Genomic DNA, 21086 nt, shown 5'->3' on the forward strand with positions numbered 1-21086 from the left:
TGAGCCACCCAGGCGCCCCTATTCTAAAAATTTTAAGTGGCTTTTTCATTGGCCCTAATCATACCCCAGCAACATCTGAAGTATCAAGAATTATTATTTATTCAGATATAGTACTAGATGTTTTCTACACACAGTATGTCTTCATTCTCTTAACAACACCATGAGGTATTTTTATTTCCATTTTATTTTATTTTTTTTAAAGATTTTATTTATTTATTTGTCAGAGAGAGAGTACACACAAGCAGGCAGAGAGGCAGGCAGAGGCAGCGAGAGAAGGAGGCTCCCTGCTGAGCAAGGAGCCCGATGTTGGACTCGATCCCAGGACCCTGGGATCATGACCTGAGCCGAAGGCAGCGGCTTAACCAACTGAGCCACCCAGGCGTCCCTTTATTTCCATTTTAAAAATAAGGTGCTGAGAGGCTAAGTAACTTGCCCTGGGTCACATACCTGGGCCAGATCAGTAATTCTAGATCTGACTCCAAGGTACAGGCTTATCATCACTACATTCTGTGTCCTCTTCTACTTTCCTGCAGCTTTATGTTCCCAATGCTTGGTATTACTCTTTCATTTGCCATTGTTCATATTGGACAGAAGATATATGAAAAGACCTAGTGCAATGATTTAAGTGATCAAGAAGGCAACGGGAGGGGGTGCCTGTGTGGCTCAGTCATTAAGCTTCTGCCTTGGGCTCAGGTCATGATCCCAGAGTCCTGGGATGGAGCCTGGCATGGGGCTCCCTGCTCAGCAGGAAGCCTGCTTCTTCCTCCCCCACTCCCCCTGCTTGTGTTCCCTCTCTCACTGTCTCTCTCTGAATCAAATAAATAAAATCTTTTTAACACTTCTTTTTAAAAAAGATTTTGTTTATTTATTAGAGAGAGAGGTCACAAGTAGGCAGAGAGGCAGGCAGAGAGAGAAAGGGAAGCAGGCTTCCTGCCAAACAGAGAGCCAGATTCGGGCCTCAATCCCAGGACTCTGAGACCACGACCTGAGCCGAAAGCAGACGCTTAACCCAGGCGCCCAATAAATAAAATCTTTAAAAAAAAAAAGTCAACAGGAGGACAATGGAAGCAGACAGAAACATGGTAAAGAAATTGAGGAGAACCTTGCCCTACGATAAAAGGCCTTTCAAGACCAAAGTCCCGGGGCGCCTGGGTGGCTCAGTGGGTTAAAGCCTCTGCCTTCGGCTCAGGTCATGATCTCAGAGTCCTGGGATCGAGCCCCGCATCGGGCTCTCTGCTCAGCGGGGAGCCTGCTTCCTCCCTCTTTCTCTCTGCCTACCTCTCTGCCTACTTGTGATCTGTCTGTCAAATAAATAAATAAAATCTTTAAAAAAAAAAAAAAAAAGACCAAAGTCCCGCATGTCAGTGAAGTTCAGGATAAACGCTTCTAGTCAGAAAAATGCACAGGAAGCAAATGAAGAAGGGTGTCCGTGCCATGCTACAGCCAACCCTTCCATGACCAAAAGGAAATGAAAACCTCTCCTAAGGGGTGCTTGGGTGGCTCAGTAAGTTAAGCCTCTGCCTTTGGCTCAGGTCACGACCTCAGGGTCCTGGGATCAAGCCCCGCATCCGGCTCTCTCCTCAGCAGAGAGCCTGCTTATCCCTCTTTCTCTGCCTGCCTCTCTGCCTATTTGTGATCTCTGTCTGTCAAATAAGTAAATACAATCTTAAAAAAAAAAAAAAAAAAACACCTCTCCTAAGAGGTATACAGAAGCTTAGTAGGGAGTTCTCTTCTAAGCTACACAAGTGGTGTCATGGATCACTATCAGGAGCAATATTGCCAGAAATAATTAAAGTTAAAAACTAAGGGGAAAGGCAAAGGAAAACTGTATTTCCTTCATCACCAGATGAGAAGACTTTATATAGCTGTGGCTCCTAAAAAACTCCTCTTCTACCCCTGCAAACTTCCTGGAGAAGGTCACACCAAAGAGAAGGAGACTCACCCAAGATAGGAGTGCAGCTGCTCGGGTGGCATGGAGCGTCATCTTGGTGACACCAAACAGTCACCCCAATGCACCTGGAAACCAAGAGAAGAACAGCAGCTAATTATATCAGATATCTGTGATGAAGGACAAGGGGGGAAGTGGTTCAATATACTGGTTCTGAATACTTAAATCTCTTACACAGCAATTAACCCACCAAGGACATGGGAATTTTTAGAAAGCTCGAACTACACATTAAAATTACTATAAAACTTGGGGCTCCTGGGTGGCTCAGTAGGTTAAGCCACTGCCTTCAGCTCAGGTCATGATCCCAGAGTCCAGGGATCAAGTCCCATATCAGGCTTCCCCTGCTCTGCAGGGAGACTACTTCTCCCTCTCCCTCTGCCTGTCCCCCTGCTTGTGCGCTCTTTCTCTCTCTGTCAAATAAATAAATAAAATAAAATAAAATTACTATAAAACTTACCGTAACAGTAAAGAGCCTGCATTTAATTCAAAGTCCACAAGCTCTACACACGGTTTTCTGTTCCACAGAAAATGTACACTCAGGGCTGTCCTTCAACCCTGTTCTTTGGGACATGGTGCCCTTAAAACATGGAACAAATAAGGTTTCTCAGACCTGAATAGTGGATATGAATAGTGATTCCATGTAACCTTGGACAAGTAGCATAACTTCTTTTAGTTCAGTTTCCTCATCTACAAAATGGGATTTGCAAACACCTCTCTGGGTTACAGTGAGGCTTCAAGACAAAGCAGGTAACACAAATAACACAGTGCCTGGCACATCATAGGTATACACTAAATGATCACTGATCTTTAACAGAGAGGCTGATTTCTGGCTCTTTCTGCAGGTGCCCAAATTCTGCCTAAAAATAACCACGACCTTGAGGGAAACTTCTCCAAATTCTGGATTTTTATATCTCCCACAGAAATGTCAAAGATACGGTTCAAATGAGGGACCTGATGACACCAGACCCAATTCTGGCAGAAATCTCATGGGACATTTAATGAAAGATTAGGTACCTGTCCTGGTATTCCTATTCCCAATTACCTTTCCCACTGGGAATCGGCCATCTGCCTGCCAACCTGCCCAGGAGACCACAGACCTGGTGACTAAATATTCCTCAACATCTCCCAGCAGCCCCCCAACTCCTACCAATCATGGGAGCAATCAGCCCCGCCCCCACCTCCTGTCACAGGTACTTAGTCTGTCACTATTCGATGAAGAACACAAGTGGTTAAGTCACATCACCTGTAATTCTCCCCACATATTAGCATCTCCAAGGTGTGGGTTCTATGGACCCAACATTTGCTAAGTACCTTTTTTTTTTTTTTTTAAGATTTTAGTTACTTGAGAGAGAGAAAGACAGCATGTGCATGAGCAGAGGGAGAGGGAGCAGCAGGCTCCCCCAACTTGGAGCTTGAACCCAGGGCCCCAAGATCACAACCTGAGCCAAAGTCAGACACTTAATAGACTGAGTCACCCAGGTGCCCCACATTTGCTAAATGTCTTCTGTACACAATGTGTTGGGGATAAGAAAGATATCATTCTTGTCCATAAAGTACTACTGTCTAGTAGGAGAAAGATATACATAAATCTGATGATAATCCGCTCCCCATCATTCTCAGTTCTTCCTACGTAAGTATACTATCTTTTCTTTTTTTTTTTTTTTAAGATTTTTATTTATTTATTTGACTGAGAGAGAGATCGTAAATAGGCACAGAGGCAGGCAGAGAGAGAGAGAGAAGCAGGCTCCCTGCTGAGCAGAGATCCCGATGTGGGGATCAGGGCTCCATTCCAGGACCCTGAGATCATGACCTGAGCCAAAGGCAGAGGCTTAACCCACTGAGCCACCCAGGCACACCAAGTGTACTGTCTTTACCAACCAAGCAAAAAGGTTACTTTCTGAGTCCATACAGATGTTCATTCTGCGCTGGAAGCTACATGGGAAATGGGAGACACTGACATGGTCCCTGCCTCTGAGGAGCTTATACAGCAAGGTAAGGAGTGAAATTAAAACATACATGAAGCTTTAAATAATAGAAAATAATTAAATGCTAAATATAACTAAATGCTAATTATAATTAAGTGCTTCCTGACCCCACAAAACCCAACAAGATTCCACCTGTCATGCCAACATCACAGTCTTGGAAATGAGCCAATTCACCTGGGCTTTGGCAAGAGCAAGGGAAGTGGTTAAGGGAGCTCTCAGGAGGGCAGAGAAGCTAAAGGACCTATGTGTTCCTCAGTCTTAATGATTTTCACCCAGCATGCCCTATCCATCAGCTCTGAATGCTTAGCTCCCTGGGGCCAGCCAAAGATGAAGACAAATGGTCTCAACTATTGCACCGCAGTAAGACTTCTGGTTGTTGGCTGGCCTAAAGTTAGAAGGATCATGCCTGGCCCTTGCGGTGAAGGCAGCAATGGCCAACTGCCCTACTGGGGCTTCTTTAAAACAAAACAAAACAAAAAAGTCTATATGTTAATTGAATTTAAATTTTAAAAAATAATTTAAAAATTAAAAATTAAAAACAAAAGTCTAAGCTCTTTAGAAACAAGGGAAATGAGGCCCAGATCACCTGTCCCTCATCCCCACTGTTGCCTCTAGACTTGCTATCCTTTTGAAGAGGTCCAAAATTTCAGTCAGAAATTTTACTTATTTGTAACCCGAGGTAAATCTTGCCCCCTCTGAGAGATTCCACAGCTGTGCTGCTAAAAATGACCTGAGGTTTAACCAACCTCTTCCCTTCATCTCAGAGGCAAAACATACAAACCTATGTCCTCCCGGAGGGTGGGGAAGCCTGTCTAAAACTAGTTCCACTGCTCAGGAAAACAGTGTCAAGGCCAAATGCCTTTTTCTACGCTTCCCAGGCACAGAAACAGGAGGAATCCACTAACCAACATGAGGAACTCCAGAATGACCTTGTGAGTTCAAAGCCCATAAGCAGCATTTTCCCAGACACAGGACACTGGGCTGGGAGCTGTTAGGCCAGCCAGCCATTCACTTCTCCAGTAATGAATGATTGAAATCAGTGGCAGAGCTAGTCCTTAGACTGGGACTATAGCTTTAAGCAGGCCTTGGCTTGGAACCCAAGGGCTCCCAGCCAAAGCACCATCCTCTCCACCCTCCCCCTGAAATCTGAGGCAAGCCCCACCCAGAAGACTGGTTGATGGTCATGGTGATGGAAAAACAGATCCCCACGATTATAGCTCAGAACCATTTCACAGAAGGATCTGCCGAGATGCACCCCAACTTGATCAGGTACCACCCACCCACAACCCCCAGTGAATCAACAAACAAACAAAATTCAGGAATGCAACCCTTCCCTAGACACCTTCAGAGACCACCAGACTGTTTCTTTGAGAAGTGCCCCCAGAATCCCAGAGGCTTCACACAGCTGATAAGGCGGCTTCTCTTCCCTGAGTTCAAGAAGGAACCAAGACACAGAAGCAGCTGCTTTATAAACCAAAGGCCCTGCATCCTCTTCACATTTTCAAAATTGACATAATGTAAATTCCTACATCAGGACCAATTCCCACATTTACAGTAACCCCTCTGTTTCTAGAGAAGATGTATCAGGACAAGGAAAGTGACACTCAAGAGACGCACAGCCACATGGCCCGCAATCTCTCTGGGTATTAAAGAGTTAAAATCTAACCATGGTTTCCTACCAGGGCTGAAGCTAATGCAAACCACCTGCTCAGATGCAAGGAACAGGACCAGAGAGTCGGACTGCTAACCTCTGGGGTCTGTTCTAGAAGTTTCAGTTCTAAGGTTAACCAAGTGATAGGCCAAGGGCCAGAGGGTCTGAGTTGTGGAGGGCTGCTCTCCTTACCCCACCCCACCCCCCAGCCTGGGTGCCAGCTCCTTGTGAGACCATCTCTTAGCCACTTACTACTGCCTGCCTGAGTACCAACCCTTCCTCAAGATAACACCCAAGTGACCTTTGGTCCCGAAAGAAACAAAACTGTACTGATCACTCCACTCACTGGCCCCTGCCTCCACTGAACCATCCTCCCACTCTCAGAATTTCTGGGCCCAAAGCCCGCAAAAACTCCCACCTCCAAGTGTCCTTCCCAAGCCCCGCCCCCTCTGTACCCCATGGTTCCAAAGGCTCAGAGCTCAGAAGGGAAATGTCTGTCCTAGCTGTAAGACCAGGCTCAATGGCAAGATTTACCACTACTTACCCTGACAGCCTGCGTGCCTGTAGCCATAAGAATTCCATGCTCTGTACACCTTTCTAAAAGATATCCCACCATCTAAGCAAACCCCACATCCAAAGGGCAAACACCCTGATCTTGAGGGTGTTCCTCCTCCTCTGACTCTGGGAGGGACAAGTCAGGAGACATGGGAAAACAATCACCCAGACCTCACCTGGTAGGTTACCTCAGAGGTGCCCAGCAAAGGCCAAGCTATGTCGCCATAGGCTAATTCATCATAAAGAACAAAGTAGGAAATATCTTGCTGGTGCATCTCTAGGCTTGGAGGAGGTAAAAGGCCCAAGGACCAGCAGCTCCAACAGAAGCCAAGGAGGAAAAAACATTTTCCTTTTCAACTCCTGGAGAGTCCTGGATAGGCTGTCTCATCTAAGTCTAAAGGGTTTCTCTGCACTCCTGAGGTCAGGGCAAACCAGCTTGCTGGATGTACTCCCTGGGCCCCCTTTAGCGGACTTAGTCTGGACTCAAACTTCCCCCTCTTCACCCAGACCAACCCTTCTGTGTAGCCTAGAATTTGGCCCAGAGCCCTGGTGAGGAACAAGAGAAGGGCTTCAAGGGAAACCAAGATTTCCCAGGTTTCTTCAAAAGTGGTTTACTGATACCTGCCCTCCCCCCTCCCCATGTTCTGCAGGGTCCAGATCAGAAGGAGTGGGTAAAAGGGTTGCCTCATGAAGCAGACCTGGGGCCTACAGCCATATACTGAACATACAGATATACACCCAAGCACACTCCAGCAGTTCATTAGCACCTGACCCCACTACTATATTCACACACCCTGGTAGCCACCAGCTGGCAAAATGAACCCTTTTCACTCCCCACCACTGGGTACACACCAGGCCTCAGGAATGGAGAAGCTCTCTTGAGCTGTCTCTACAGCTCAATGTGCAGGCGCACGCTTTCCCCTCTCCGAACAAAAACACGCTGACATCTACGCGAGGGGGAAAGAAAGCAACCCTTTGCTCTCAAAGGCGCCAACTCCCGGATGTTGGCAAGCTCTGCTCCCAGCGCCTGTTTCTGAGTGTTTACTTGCGCTCCCTCTCCTCTCCCTCCCCTTTAAGGATGGCGCAGGAAAAGGCTGGGGGGAGGGGGGGACTCCACCGCACCCCCTCGTCCATGTTTGAACAAAAACCCAGAGAAAGAGGGAGGGAGAAAAAGTCTCAGTGCAAGGGGGGGGCCTTACCCGACTCCTAAAGCCAAACGTATCTACAGGTTTTAATCCGCCATTAGCATTTAAATCTTGAAAGGAGAGGAGGGGGGGGCTAGTGGAAAGTAACCCCACACACAAAAGAAAAGTTGTTGGTTTTCTTCTCAGTCAGCCTGGCAGGAGCGATCTTCCTGGCTGACAGCCAGAAGTGCGTCACAGCCAGGAGTCTGCTTTCTTTAAAGGCACAGCAAGCTTCCGTGGTCTGGGAGCACGGCGAAAGCAAGGAACTCGCGGCAAGGGGGGAGGGGCGGCAGTCGGGGGCAAGGAGGGAGGGGGGCCCCGGAGAGGAGGGGCCGGGAGGGCTCGGGAGGGCTCGGGAGGGCTAGGCCCATGAACAAGAGAATAGGACGCATGGGGTGAGGGGGGGGAAGAGGCGCGCGGGAGCCAGCAGACAAAAAATCCTGAACCGCAACAGTGGCAAGAGCCAAGGCAAACTGTGGCATAAAACACAAAACACATCTCACAGTGGCCTGCCTGACAAACCTGGTATCACCCGGACACTCCCCCTTCGCTCTCTTAACACAGCAGTGACAGCCTGTCCACCTCTCTGGCCAGCAACGGACTGCCCTGATGATTAGATCAGCCCCTGCCTGCCGGCGCGCGGGGCACCGAGGAAGAGCCGGGAGCTTTGGAGGGTGAGCAGGACACAGGCCCTTTCACGCCGGGCAGCTTCCTGCCGGCTCCAGGGCGGGGCAGCTGTGTCTTTACGCACACACATGCCGCTCACACACAAAGCACCGGCCTCCTTTCGCCGGCGCCGCCTGCCCCTGGGACAAGGCCATCCCCCCACCAAGCCCATTCCCTGAGGGAATCTCTCCAGCCCGTACCTTCTGCGTGGCAAGGCCAGGACGCCGCGCTGGGCCCGCTCCTCCCCCTCGGCCACCCAAACAAGCAGCCCAGGCAGACTGTGGCCTTGGAGCGCAGGCCCGCGCTGTCCTGTCCCGGTGGCTGCGTGCTATTGTCGACTGTGGAATGGCCGCCAAAATACCAGCTGTGCTGCCAGAACCTAATCCCCTGTTCCGCTGAGCATTTGTGGGGAGGGGCTGAGGGGCCAAGGCACGGGACCTAGTACAGCAGGCACTGGCTGGAGCCCCTTCACAGACACAGGCACTGGGACCCATGGGCAGAGCCTAGAGGCTCTGCCTCTCCTCCATGGCCGAAAAGAAAAGATGTCGGACTCTTAGAAAACAAAACCACAGCGTTTCCACCCACTGAACAGCGGCTCTCACAAGGACTGGGAGAGAAACCCACCAGTCATCCGGACCCCCCCCCCAACTTTTACTTACACCACCAGTATTTATTAAGCACCTACTATGTGCAAAGCACTGCTTTAGGACATTGAAGGGCGTATACAAAGATGAATTAAACACAGCCTCTACACTCAGCTAGCTTATAATTACACAGGAGATAAGAAACATGCCTTGAAAATTATATTTCAAGACAGTATGTGTTAACTCCCACAAAAGGATATAAAAATTCCAACTAGTTGAGAGTAGGTAAAAAGACTAAGAAAATGAAGTGATATTTGAATACGGATCTTAAAATATGCAGGTAAAATCTCCCGACAGAAGAGTGGGAAAGGGAAAGCAGAGAAGACTGTGGAAGTAGTCTGGAAACAGACTTTTTAAGTTATGAGATGGGGTCAGAGCTGGAGAATCTTGAACCTGAAACCAAGAAATCAAATATTTGAATATTTTGTGTGTTTTTAACGTCGAGATGTGGTACAATGAGAACTGTACTTTCAGAAATTATTCTGGTACACAAAAGGAGACTAACAGTAGGGAGGAAGGTCAGAAGGCTGCCACAACATAAGACAGGTAATGAGGACACAAAAGGGGAAAATGAGAGGGGGTATAGCTCAGTGGTAGAGCATTTGACTGCAAAAGGGGAAAATGAGAGAGAATGGAAAGATGAGGAATGAAACACTTTGGAGACAGAATGAAGACAAGGGAATGGCTGGAAGCAGAGGGAAAAACTATAGGGAGGAAAGTGTAGGGGATGGCTGAACAGACAGGCCATATACAGAAGTGGAGAGATGATACAGATCATGTTGGAATAAGAGAGAAAATAATAAACAGCAGCTACTGCTGAGTGTGTACTATGTGACATGAACGCGCTGTTCTGCTAACATGTATTAGCTCATTAATCTGAAAAACTTCCTTGGTGAAGCAGGTACTATTACCACTCAGCTCTACAGAAGAGGGAACTGAGCCACAGAGATGAAATAATTTACCCAAGATCACACAGCTAGTGAATGGAAGAACTCTATACCACTTGCTGCTATGTGACCCTGGCAGGTAACCTCTGGGCCTCAGTATCCCTATTTGTAAAACAAAAATAAAGATATCTATTTTATAAGGTTATAATGAGGATTAATCTCATAACTGTATCTATAAGGTGCCCAACACACTGACTAGCACATAAGGCACAAGATGGTACTTAACAAAGGTTAATTCCTACTCTGGGCATTTTGGCACCTAGTCACCAAGGTATTCTAAGCAGAAGCTGGCTGTTTGTCAAGGAAGCTAGTGGGGGTGCTCCTCCCTGGAGTGGGAGCTTGGATCTTCAGGATGCTTGCTTTCCTTCCATCAGTCTGCCTCTCTGAATTTTACTTTAAGGTCCAGCTCAAATTTCAACTCCTCAAATAGTCCTTGGGACACCTGGGTGGCTCAGTTGGTTAGGTGGCTGCCTTCGGCTCAGGTCATGATCCCAGCGTCCTGGGATTGAGTCCCACATCGGGCTCCTTGCTCCGCAGGGAGCCTGCTTCTCCCTCTGCCACTCTGTCTGCCTGTGCTCACTCTCTCTCTCTCTCTCTGACAAATAAATAAATAAAATCTTTAAAAAAAAAAATAGTCCTTAACAACGGGTAAGAGTGGTTATCTAAGGGAGGGGTTAGTCTGGGGGAGTTTCTACACTACGTTTCTTTTATATTTGAATTTATTCTAAATAAACATGTATTATTACATTGGTAATCAGAAAAATGTGTCTACATTCTGCATTCACCACTTGTCCTGCCTTAACTTTATGAGCATGGAAATCTTGTCCTCACATCTAGAATGTAAAAATCAAGGGCATAAGCAGTTCCATTTCTCTCTCTCTCTCTCTATGATCACCCATAGTATCTAACACACTAGGGCTCCTTGAATCTGTTCCACTGAAATACATCTGGATGGCAGATTTCCAAATTCAACTCTCTGGGCACCAGAGAATGACTGGAGCGAGTGGTGGGGGTCAGACCAAGGCCCACCGCTGCAGAGACCCCCATCACCCTGCTTCTTCTCCCAGGCCCTCCGCTTTCCCACAGTATCACTTGCAGTCTGTGGTTAGAAACTGCTATTGGTAGAAAGGACAGTTCTTTATTCAAAGGACCAGGAAAGCCAAGCCAAAGCAAAAACCAAAGCTTTTCTAGAAAACCAAAGTGGCAAACATAATTTAATGACTGGCACAACCGACACTCCAAGAAAAGTATGAGGTGAAAATAGGAGGCATGCCTACTAAAACTGTCCTGGCTACATCTGGCAACTTTTTAAATTATTTTTTTAATTTAAAAATAAAATTTTTTTAGAGATTTTTATTTATTTATTTGACAGAGATCACAAGTAGACAGAGAGGCAGGCAGAGAGAGAGAGGGGGAAGCAGACTCCCCACTGAGCAGAGAGCTGGATGGGGGGCTCGATCCCAGGACCCTGAGATCATGACCTGAGCCCAAGGCAGAGGCTTAACCCACTGAGCCACCCAGGTGCCCCTAGATCTGACACCTTGTCAGCCCCGAAGCTCCCCAGCACCTGAAAGAGTTGATACTGTGTCTCAAAAGAATATAAGATCCCCACCCGCCTCCTGGGCTCTTAACTCTGGCAACAGCTCCCAGCTGTGCAGCCTCAGAGGGCTGAACTCTCCTCTGGAACCTCTCTGCCAAAACTGCCAAGCTTCTGGGCCTGCTCCGCAGGACAGCCAAGGAGCCTGGCCAGTTTCTCCAGCCTCCCCCTCCCCCACCGCAGGCCGCCACTCGCCTCCAGGGCAGCACCAGAACTCCCCCCCCCCCACCTCCTTCCAGCCTAGCTAGGCAACAGGCCGACCACACAACTCCTGCCTGAATCCACAGCCCCTGCTCCATGTCCCCAGAAGACCAGGATAGGTAAGACTATTTTAAAAAGAAAGGAGAGAAGAAGGAAGGAAAATAATAAATGACTAACACAAGATTCAGAATAGCACTGAGATAGAGGCTGGATAGAAGTTGGTGATGCCTGTGGAGCACACAGGGTGTTTTCAGAGGGTCTGGTAATATCTCCTGTGCATGGGTGTTTGTTTTACTATTTTTTTTAAAGATTTTATTTATTTGACAGAGTTCACAAACAGGCAGAGAGGCAGGCAGAGAGAGAGGAGGAAGCAGGCTCCCTGCTGAGCAGAGAGCCTGTTGTGGGGCTGGATCCCAGGACCCTGAGATCATGACCCAAGTCAAAGGCAGAGGCTTTAACCCACTGAGCCACCCGGGTGCCCCTGTTTTACTATTTTTGATTAAAATGTAAATGTTACAGGTTTTAACAAGTATTGCCATTAAAAAATGAGTATTACCATTTTAAAAAGTATAAAGGAAAAACAAAGAGCAATTTCCACAGAGATGGCCCAGGGTAGGGTGCTTCTCTCTCTCTCTCTCTCTCTTTTTTAATTAAGATTTTACTTATTTATTTGCGAGAGAAAGAGAGAGTGAGCATGAGATGTGGGAGGGTCAGAGGAAGAAGCAGACACCCCATTGAGCAGGGAGCTTGATGCAATACTCCATTCCAGGACTCCAGGATCATGACCTGAGCTGAAGGCAGTGGCTTAACCAACTGAGCCCATTTGTGGGTCGGGGGTGCTTCTAATACAAAGAATTCACCTGGCTGTCAAGGCCCTCCAGGACCTGGCCTCAGTTTGGACCTGGCCTCAGTTTTACCTTTTAGAGTTATTTATGCCCTTACCCAAACCCTCTACCCTGCCAGACTGGTCTTCTGTCTTCTGAAGTCCATCTGAACCTCCTACCTCAGCCTACTAGCCTAGGAGGGAAGCTCTCACTGTAGGAAGCTGTAGGTCCAATGAGAGCCTCTCAGTCCCTATAGGCCCTCTCACTAGGAAAGTTGGCAGGGAAAAAGGCTCTTATAGATCCACTGCCCTATGCAATGCCTCCTAGTCTTTTCTCTGCCACCTGACATCCTAGCATCATAAATACCTACAGACTATCCTTGCTGTTGCTGCTACCATTGTAATTAATAGCTAACATTCAATGAGCATTTAGTATGCAGCAGGCACTGTGCTAAACACTTCCCTGCTTTATTTTGCTTAATCTTCCCAATAACCCAATGACACAATAACAAATACTAAGATTATCCCTCTCTATTTTACAGAAAAGGAAACTAAGATTAAATAACTTGCCTAAGGCCACACAGCTAGTAAGTGTTAGAGCCAAAATTGCAGTCCAGCTGGACATGGACATCTCATGTAGTCTTCTCAGCTACATAGGTTTTATTTCTGTCTTCAAGATGAGAAGATCTGAGTCTCAGGAATTAAGTGACTTAGTCACATAGGTAGTGACTTGTCTATGTGGTCTCTACATTATTCTCTACTGCTCTTCAACAGCCATCAAATGAATAAATAAAAGCTAGCACATCTTCAATGGCTCAAAGAAACCCCGTACCTCTACACTTCCTCATAAGAATCAAATTTTTTTTTTTTTAAGATTTTACCAATTTATTTGACAGCGAGAGACAGTGAAAGAGGGAACACAAGCAGGGGGAGTGGGAGAAAGAGAAGGTTTCCCGCCAAGCAGGGAGGCCCACACAGGGCTCAATCCCAGGATCCCAGGGATCATGACCTGAGCCAAAGGAAGACACTTAACGACTGAGCCACCCAGGACCCCATGAATCAACTTTTTAATCAAAACAATCAGGGGTGCCTGGGTGGCTCAGTGGGTTAAAGCCTCTGCCTTCAGCTCAGGTCATGATCTCAGGGTCCTGGGATTGAGCCCCGCATCAGGCTCTCTGCTTGGCAGGAGCCTGCTTCCCCCTCTCTCTCTGCCTGCCTCTCTGCTTACTTGTGATCTCTCTCTCTGTGTCAAATAAATAAAATCTTTAAAAAGAAAAAAAAAAATCAAACAGCTCTAATTTTAAAAGCAACCACTAAAGAATTTTTTTCTTTAGAAACATTAAAAGACCAAACATTAAACATTAAAAAAAACATTAAAAGACCAAAACTCCTCTGAAGAGGTAAGCATAGAAGAACTTTTTACTGGAAGGGATGGTGGACATATCTCAAGGGTGAGAAGCCATAAAGAAGGTTGGAGGAAACACTACTGGTTGGAGGGAAGGACTGCTGTTTCAGAACCCTGACCTCGAGTTTATTTACCAGGCCTCATCCTCCCTCTCCAGAGGGTAGTGCTGAGTAATGAGGCAGTGTTGGTAAGCCAGCAGCTTCCTGGGGAGAAAAGCAGAGGGCAAATCAAAACCCAGAGAGGATTCATTATAACATCCAAGAGGCCCTATTCAGTTGTCCCTCAAGAAGATCTTTCTACAAAACACCTAAAAACCTGTTCACCCTGTTTCACTGTCACAGAGGAATAAACGGATCTGTCCCTACAGGCAATATATCTAACACGATGTTTGCACACAAACACAGAACTGATGACGAGAAAGGTAAAAGAAACTGAAGGAGGAACAGTTTCAATGTAAAGATTTGCAACTACTCCTAAAGACAGTCACACCAATGGTAAAACAAACAAAAAAATACCCTAGATTTGGTGTTGGAAGCCCCTGGAGGTAAGTTCTGAAGCCATCACCTACTAGATTTATGGCTTTAAGCAAGTCACTTGCCCTAGCTTGGGTCTCAGTAAAAGAAGGGTATTGGTACTGGATAGATCATATCTAAAGCACCTCCAAAAATTTCCCATGGTTCTTTCTCCAGGATACCATTCTCAACAATAACAACAACAAAAATCTTTGACATAGGACTAAGCTCCTCAGCATCTGGTCAAAACTTCACCAGTTAGGGTTTCCTCCTTTCCAGGAAAAAGAAAAAACCAAATCCCCTAGAAACAAGCACTTTGTTTGTTATCCTACTGGGTCCCATCCCCAAAGCAAAGCACATGTGGATGCTTCATTAATCCTGATGACAGGAGGTGGTTCTTGGAAACTCGTAATACTAACTTTGCATGGGGCAAAATGAAAGCTAACTGGAACTATACTCAAGGCATTCACAAGGTTTCGAAAATAAAAGCCACAGAGAAGAGTGCAATTTATGATTACATTGGTCTTAAAAGCCTAAATAAATTAAAACTGAAAAAAAAAAAAAAAGAAGAAAAAAAAAAGGCCTAAATAAAAGCAGCTTTCTATACCTGGTCAACAAATCACAGAACCTCAAAGTTGAAAGAGATCTTAATGGTCATCTAGCCAACCACCCCACATTCATGCTGGAACACATGTGACAACTAGGCTGAAGATTTGCTATCTCCTGCCTGAGATGGAAATTTTACAATTTATTTATATGTCTGAGCAAGGTCTGTTGATTTGAGACAACTTGTGATTTCAGAACATAAGCTTGAGAGAATAAGGATTCTGCCCAGGATCTGATTTGTTTTCAAATAGGCTTTAAGTAGCTAAAAAACTCAGATGACACCTCTCTTTCCTCTCCTCCTCTCTCACCCTCCCCATCTCTCCCTCTCCCCCCACCCCCTCTGCTTTATCTTCCGTCTCTACCTCCTACACAGCACTGAATCCCCTGTCTTTCTAGTTCCAAATATACTTCTCCTATTACACTGTGATGCCTTTAACCTCCAAAAGAAATTAATAAACACAAATATTAATAAGGGTTGGATTTCTAAATAGGATGCTAGGCTTCTTCAAAAACCAAACTTAGGGGCACCTGGGTGGCTCAATGGGTTAAGCCTCTGCCTTAGGTCATGATCTCAGGGTCCTGGGATCAAGCCCTCATCGGGCTCTCTGCTCAGCAGGGAACCTGCTTCTCCCTCTCTCTCTCTGCCTGCCTCTCTGCCTACTTGTGATCTCTCTCTGTCAAATAAATAAATAAAATCTTAAAAAAAAAACCAAACTTATTAATATATAATAAAATAAATGGGAATGTATCTAATGTGGCCGTGGTTTAAAAAAAACAGACAACAAACCTAACATTTTAACAGACTTCAAGAATTTAAGGACACCTATTTCTCACATCTCAATTAAGCCCTCCTAAAAAACCCAAAGAGGCAAGCATGTTCATTCCAATTTTATAGACTAGAAGACTAGAAGAAAATGCCTGCTTCAAGGTCAACCTACAGGATTGCAGAGCCAGAACTCAAATCTTCTAAATCCAGTGCTCTCTCCAGCACACCTCAACTACAACCTATACCTGTCATCAGTATGGTCCTTTATGTGTACAAAGCACTTACACATTTCTTGTTCAAAGGGTTTTTGCTACAACTAACTTGTGGTGTGGGCAAGGCAGATGCCATTTTCTCCATGTTTAAAGATGGTAAGTAACTTTAACAGCATTAGATAAAATAACAGCCCATGTATCTGGAATCATTGAGAAGTATGAAGAGTTCCTCACACAATTTTCCTGAAACTGCAATTTCCCTCCCTTTAGGACCAAATCTTTAAAAAAATCAAAACCCTATTTGCAACACAGACTCTTCAAAACATATAAAATGGGTTAATCTTAACTTGGAATTAATGAAATTTAACCAGTGACATTCAACCATAAACATGAAATAAACACTTGTATATACTGTGTTGGAGACTCAAACCTGAACTAGACAGGCTTACAATCCTGTGGAGAAAGAAACATACCTTATCTCACCTTAATACAACGCTGAAGAACACAAACCTGGGCAGTGCTAAAAGGAAGGTGAGAGAACACTGGGCAGTCTAGTGGAGACTAACAGTGACTTGTAGGAGGAACACCCTAAAGGCAGTGTCCTGAGCAGGTGAATGGCTTGTGTGTGCCTTTTCAAAAGATGAATCTGGCACAACATTGAGTCCAGAGGCAGAACGGAGTGAGATGGCAAGTGCAGCGGCAGTAGGACCGAAGAAGAACTGTGTTACTTGAAAGGCATCATGGAGGTAGATCCAAAGTTCTTATGAACCGGGTGTGGGAAGATAAAGACCTAGGATTCCTGCCTCGCTGAAAAGACTTCAGATGGGGAACACAGAAGTTACTGTTTTGGAGGACATGTGAGGGTCTGATTACTCAGGATGGATGATTAGGAAAGCCTTACCAAGAAAGTAACATTTAAGCTGAGTACTTAATGTGTGAGTGGGAGGAGTGGCGATTCCCCAAAGGAAAAGTAAAAAAAGAGCATTCTAGGGACATCTGGGTGACTCAGTCAGTTAAGCGTCTGCCAGGGTCCTGGGATCAAGTCCCACATGGGGCTCCTTGATCAGCAGGGAGCCTGCTTCTCCCTCTGCCTGCCACTCCCCTTGCTTGTGCTCTCTCTCTCTCTGACAAATAAATAAAATAAATCTTTTTTTCTTTTTTTTTTTTTAAAGAGAGCATTCCAGACAGAGAGAACAGCATGCACAAAGACAGAGTTTATTACATTTGAGCAATGGCATGCAGTTTTAGGAAGGTGTAGCAGATGACGAGGATAAGTAGTACTAAATTGTAAGGTGCTTACATCATACTAAAGAATTCAGATTTTATCCTGTAGGTGATAGGAAACAATCAAGGTTTCTAAACAGAGAGAGTAAAGGGGAGGAACATAGATCAGATCTATGTTCCAGCCTGTATGACGTACAGGCTAGAATGGTAAGAAACAAGGGGAAGGCGATATACCACAATGGCTAAGAGCATGAGGTCTGCAGTTAGACTGCCTAATTAAAATTCTGGCTCTATACCCTATGGCCCAGCAATTGCATTACTGGTATTTACTCCAAAGATACAAATGTAGTAATCCGAAGGGGCACCTGCACCCCACTGCTTATAGCAGCAATGTCCACAATAGCCAAACTATGGAAAGAGCCTAGATATCCATTGGCAGATGAATGGATAAAGAAGATGTGGTCCATATATACACAATGGAATATTATGCAGCCATCAAAAAATGAAATCTTGCCATTTGCAATGACGTGGATGGAACTAGAGGATAGGATGCTAAGTGAAATAAGTCAATCAGAGAAAGACAGTTATCATATGATCTCGCTGATACATGGAATTTGAGAAGGTAAAGGATCATCGGGGTTAGAAAGGAAAAAATGAAATGGGATGAAACCAAAGAGGGAGACAAACCATAAGAGATTCTTAATCACAGGAAACAAACTGAGGGTTGCTGGAGCGGAGGAGGGTGGGAGGGATGGGAGGTTGCTCTATCTCAGACATATATCCCTACTTGCTTGGAACTTGCAAAATGGCCATTGGGGAGGCTACTGCTATGGTGAGCACTGTAAATTGTCTAAGACTGATGAATCAAAGACCTGTCCCCCTGAAACAAATAATACATTATATTTTAATAAAAACATAAATAGGGGCGCCTGGGTGGCTCAGTGGGTTAAGACCTCTGCCTTCGGCTTGGGTCATGATCCTTGGTCATGGGATCGAACCCTGCATCGGGCTCCCTGCTTGGTGGGGAGCCTGCTTCTCCCTCTGCCTCTGCCTGCAGCTCTCCCTGCTTGTGTTCTCTCTCTCTCTCTCTCTGTCAAATAAATAAATAAAATCTTTAAAAAATAAATTAATAAATGTGATGTAGAGCTAAAAAAATAAAAATAAAAATAAAATAAACATAAATCCTGTCTTTATCGCTTACTAGCTGTGCAACCGTAAGCAGGTTATTTAACCTCTCTGTGTTCCCAGCCTCCCCATCTATAAAATGTTAATAGTAACAGTACTTTCTCAGAGGGTCATTGTAAAGATTTAACAAGACAGTATGTGCAAAGAATTAAGCACCATACCAGGCACAGAGAATAAATGCTAGCTGCTGTTAGAGGCTGAAAGTTCATTAGTAGAAGGTTATATCCACATGTGGTTTAGTGTTGTCCATGCTCTTCCTTCTACCCAAAGCTTTCTTTTCTCTACTCCTTCATCTAGTTAATTTTAACCTATCCTTCACATCTTAGCTCAACAAGTGTTACTTCCTCATGTAAACTCACCCTAACCACCTAGTTCCCAGTTCCACACTAGGTCAAGTTCCTACTATGCAGAGCACCAGAGTCTTTTCCTTCACAGCTCTCATAGTTTCTAATTACGCCTTTTTGTATTTCTTTAACTTTTCTCCTAGTATCATATGTTCCATGAAATCAGATTGTGTGCTTACCATTGAATTCTTAGAACTTAGCACAATGCCTGACACATAGAACATGCTTGATAAACACTTCTTAAATGAATGAAAGGTTTTAAATTATATTTTAAAAGTAAACCCTCTTCAGGGGGCACCTGGGTGGCTCAGTGGGTTGAGCCTCTGACTTCAGCTCAGGTTACGGTCTCGGGGCCCTGGGATGGAGCCCCACATCGGGCTCTCTGCTCAGCAGGGAGCCTGCTTCCCCCTGTCTCTCTCTGCCTCGGGGCACCTGGGTGGCTCAGTGGGTTAAAGCCTCTGCCTTCGGCTCAGGTCATGATCTCAGGGTCCTGGAATCAAGCCCTGCATCGGGCTCTCTGCTCAGCAGGGAGCCTGCTTCCTCCTCTCTCTCTGCCTGCCTCTCTGCCTACTTGTGATCTCCATCTGTCAAATAAATAAATAAAATCTTTTAATAAAAAAATAAATAAAAGTAAACCCCCTTCAGGATCAATCTTCAAATAGAACCCAAGATACAGATAAAAGTAGATGGTTTGAAGTGAAGGATGTTTGGAGCCCTGTCCGCTCCTGCCTCCACCTGATTCTTGAGTCTGTTCTCTAATTCTTTTTTTATTTATTCTTCTGTCCTGTAATTTTATTCAGCTTTGCAGAATGCAGCACAAAACCATTACTTGTTCCAAGCAAGTAGGGATATATGTCTGATATAGAGTAGTGATTTTAAAAAAGAGGAAGCAATAGTTTGAGAACTACTTATGGCAGGCCCTGATAATCAATTTCAGTGAAGAATGAGAAAAGGAAAATTCTAGAAATACCTCTAACTTCCTAGCTTGCATGAATAAGTAGATGATCATGTATGCCAAAAACAAACAAGAATGTAAAAATAGTAACTTCATTCATTGAGCACTAGTATCAACCCTATCAGGCAAGTGCTATTAATACCCTCTTTCATAGAAGTTAAGAGATATTGAGCAACCTGTCCAAAATTATGAGGCTAACAAGTAGCAGAATTAAGATTCAAACCCAGGTCTAGCTCACTCCAAACTTGATAATCTAAACCATCACGCCATAAAGGCAGGTGGTTTGAAAGTTTGGTTTTAGACATGAGGTACCTATTGGACATAACAATCAGAAAAACCCATAGCTGGTAAAAAATACGATTTGGGGCTAGAGATACAGATTTGGGTCACTTTTGAAACAGTGTGACTATAATCAGAAGAGGGTCTATGGTAGGAACATGCTTGCTTAGTAGGTCTTTAATAAAGAGGTAGTATATACATTTGCTATTGAAATTTGTTAATCTTCTGCCAAAGCCTCTGCCCTGCACAGCTCCAGGGGACACCCACACTGAGAACTGATGGACGGACTCTGAGTGAAATCCCAAATCTCTGGAGATCCCTTATAGGACCTTTATATTATTTCCATTTGGGGAAATTTCAACAGAAAGCCAGTGACCATACCAATGTCAATATAAAAGGAAGGTGGTTAAGAGAATGGATTTGGGGATCAAACATCATTTTCTCTCCTACGTCAGGTTCACATCATCTCCTGCATAGGATTCTACCTCCCTCACTAAAAACGCCTAGCATCTGAGTATGGCTTCTTACCACAGATAATGTTTCCTATCTACAAAGTATTTCACATGATCCTCACAACAGCTCTGCAAGATAGACACCGTTTTCATTTTATCAAAGAGGAATAAAGTTCAGAAAAGTATTCTGCCTAATGTCACACAACTACAAAACAATAGGACCACAGTGCAACTCTGATCTTCTGGCTCCAAATGTGAAGCTCTTTCCTGCAGATTCACCCCAAGATAACTATAAGCCACCCACCCACCTAGGAACCAACAGAGTCACCATCCCTACATACATTTTTGTTGTATTTAAAAAGAAAACATGGGCACCTGGTTGTCTCAGTCAGTTGGGCGTCGGCCTTCCGCTCGGGTTGTGATCCTGGGGTCCTGGGATCGAGTCTTGAGTCCTGCACTGCTCGGCGGAGAGCCTGCTTTTCCCTCTCCTCCCCACTCTGTCTCTATCTCTCTCAGAGCCTCTCTATCTCCTCAGTGCTCTCTGTCACTGTCTCTGTCTCTCTCAAATACATAAATAAAATCTTTATTTAAAAAAAAAAGGAGAAAAAAGAAAACAGCAGGGGGATAATGACTGGACAGGGCTAACAGGATGTTGGTAAATGTTATTTCTTGAAACAGCCCTAATGACACAGGTGTATTCACTTTGTGACAAGTCATGAGCTACATTACTTTACGCATTTTTCTGTACGATGTTTCACTTTAATTAAAAAGCAAACACTAGGCAAAATTAAGATAGACTAATAAAAATTTGGAAAAGCTGGATGTCTCAGGGCTATATGTATATTTGCTTGACTTCTCAAGCAGCAGGTACATATAGGGCACCTAACAGTTAAGTAAGAATGCACAAAATCCTTGCACACACAAATAATATATTCACCCACTTGT

General features: G+C 45.0%; 1 protein-coding gene across 6 annotated transcripts in view; it reads right to left on the minus strand.

Annotated features, from left to right (window-relative positions):
* The window catches only part of NUMA1 (nuclear mitotic apparatus protein 1), a 74757-nt gene that overhangs the window by 32696 nt on the left and 20975 nt on the right, over window positions 1-21086 (minus strand). For 4 of the 6 annotated variants that reach the window (XM_080815985.1, XM_080815987.1, XM_080815986.1 and 1 more), the window contains exons 1-2: window positions 7339-7477; window positions 1943-2016 (exon numbers count right to left, since the gene is read on the minus strand). In XM_080815985.1, the coding sequence (XP_080672111.1) occupies window positions 1943-1984 (42 nt within the window). In that variant the 5' untranslated portion in view covers window positions 1985-2016; window positions 7339-7477. Of the gene's footprint in view, window positions 1-1942; window positions 2017-7338; window positions 7478-7845; window positions 7961-21086 lie in introns of those variants that run through there. The other 2 variants (XM_080815983.1, XM_080815984.1) reach the window with 2 other exon arrangements.

The sequence above is a fragment of the Martes martes genome (assembly GCF_963455335.1).
Source record: "Martes martes genome assembly, chromosome: 10".
Lineage (NCBI taxonomy): Eukaryota > Metazoa > Chordata > Mammalia > Carnivora > Mustelidae > Martes > Martes martes.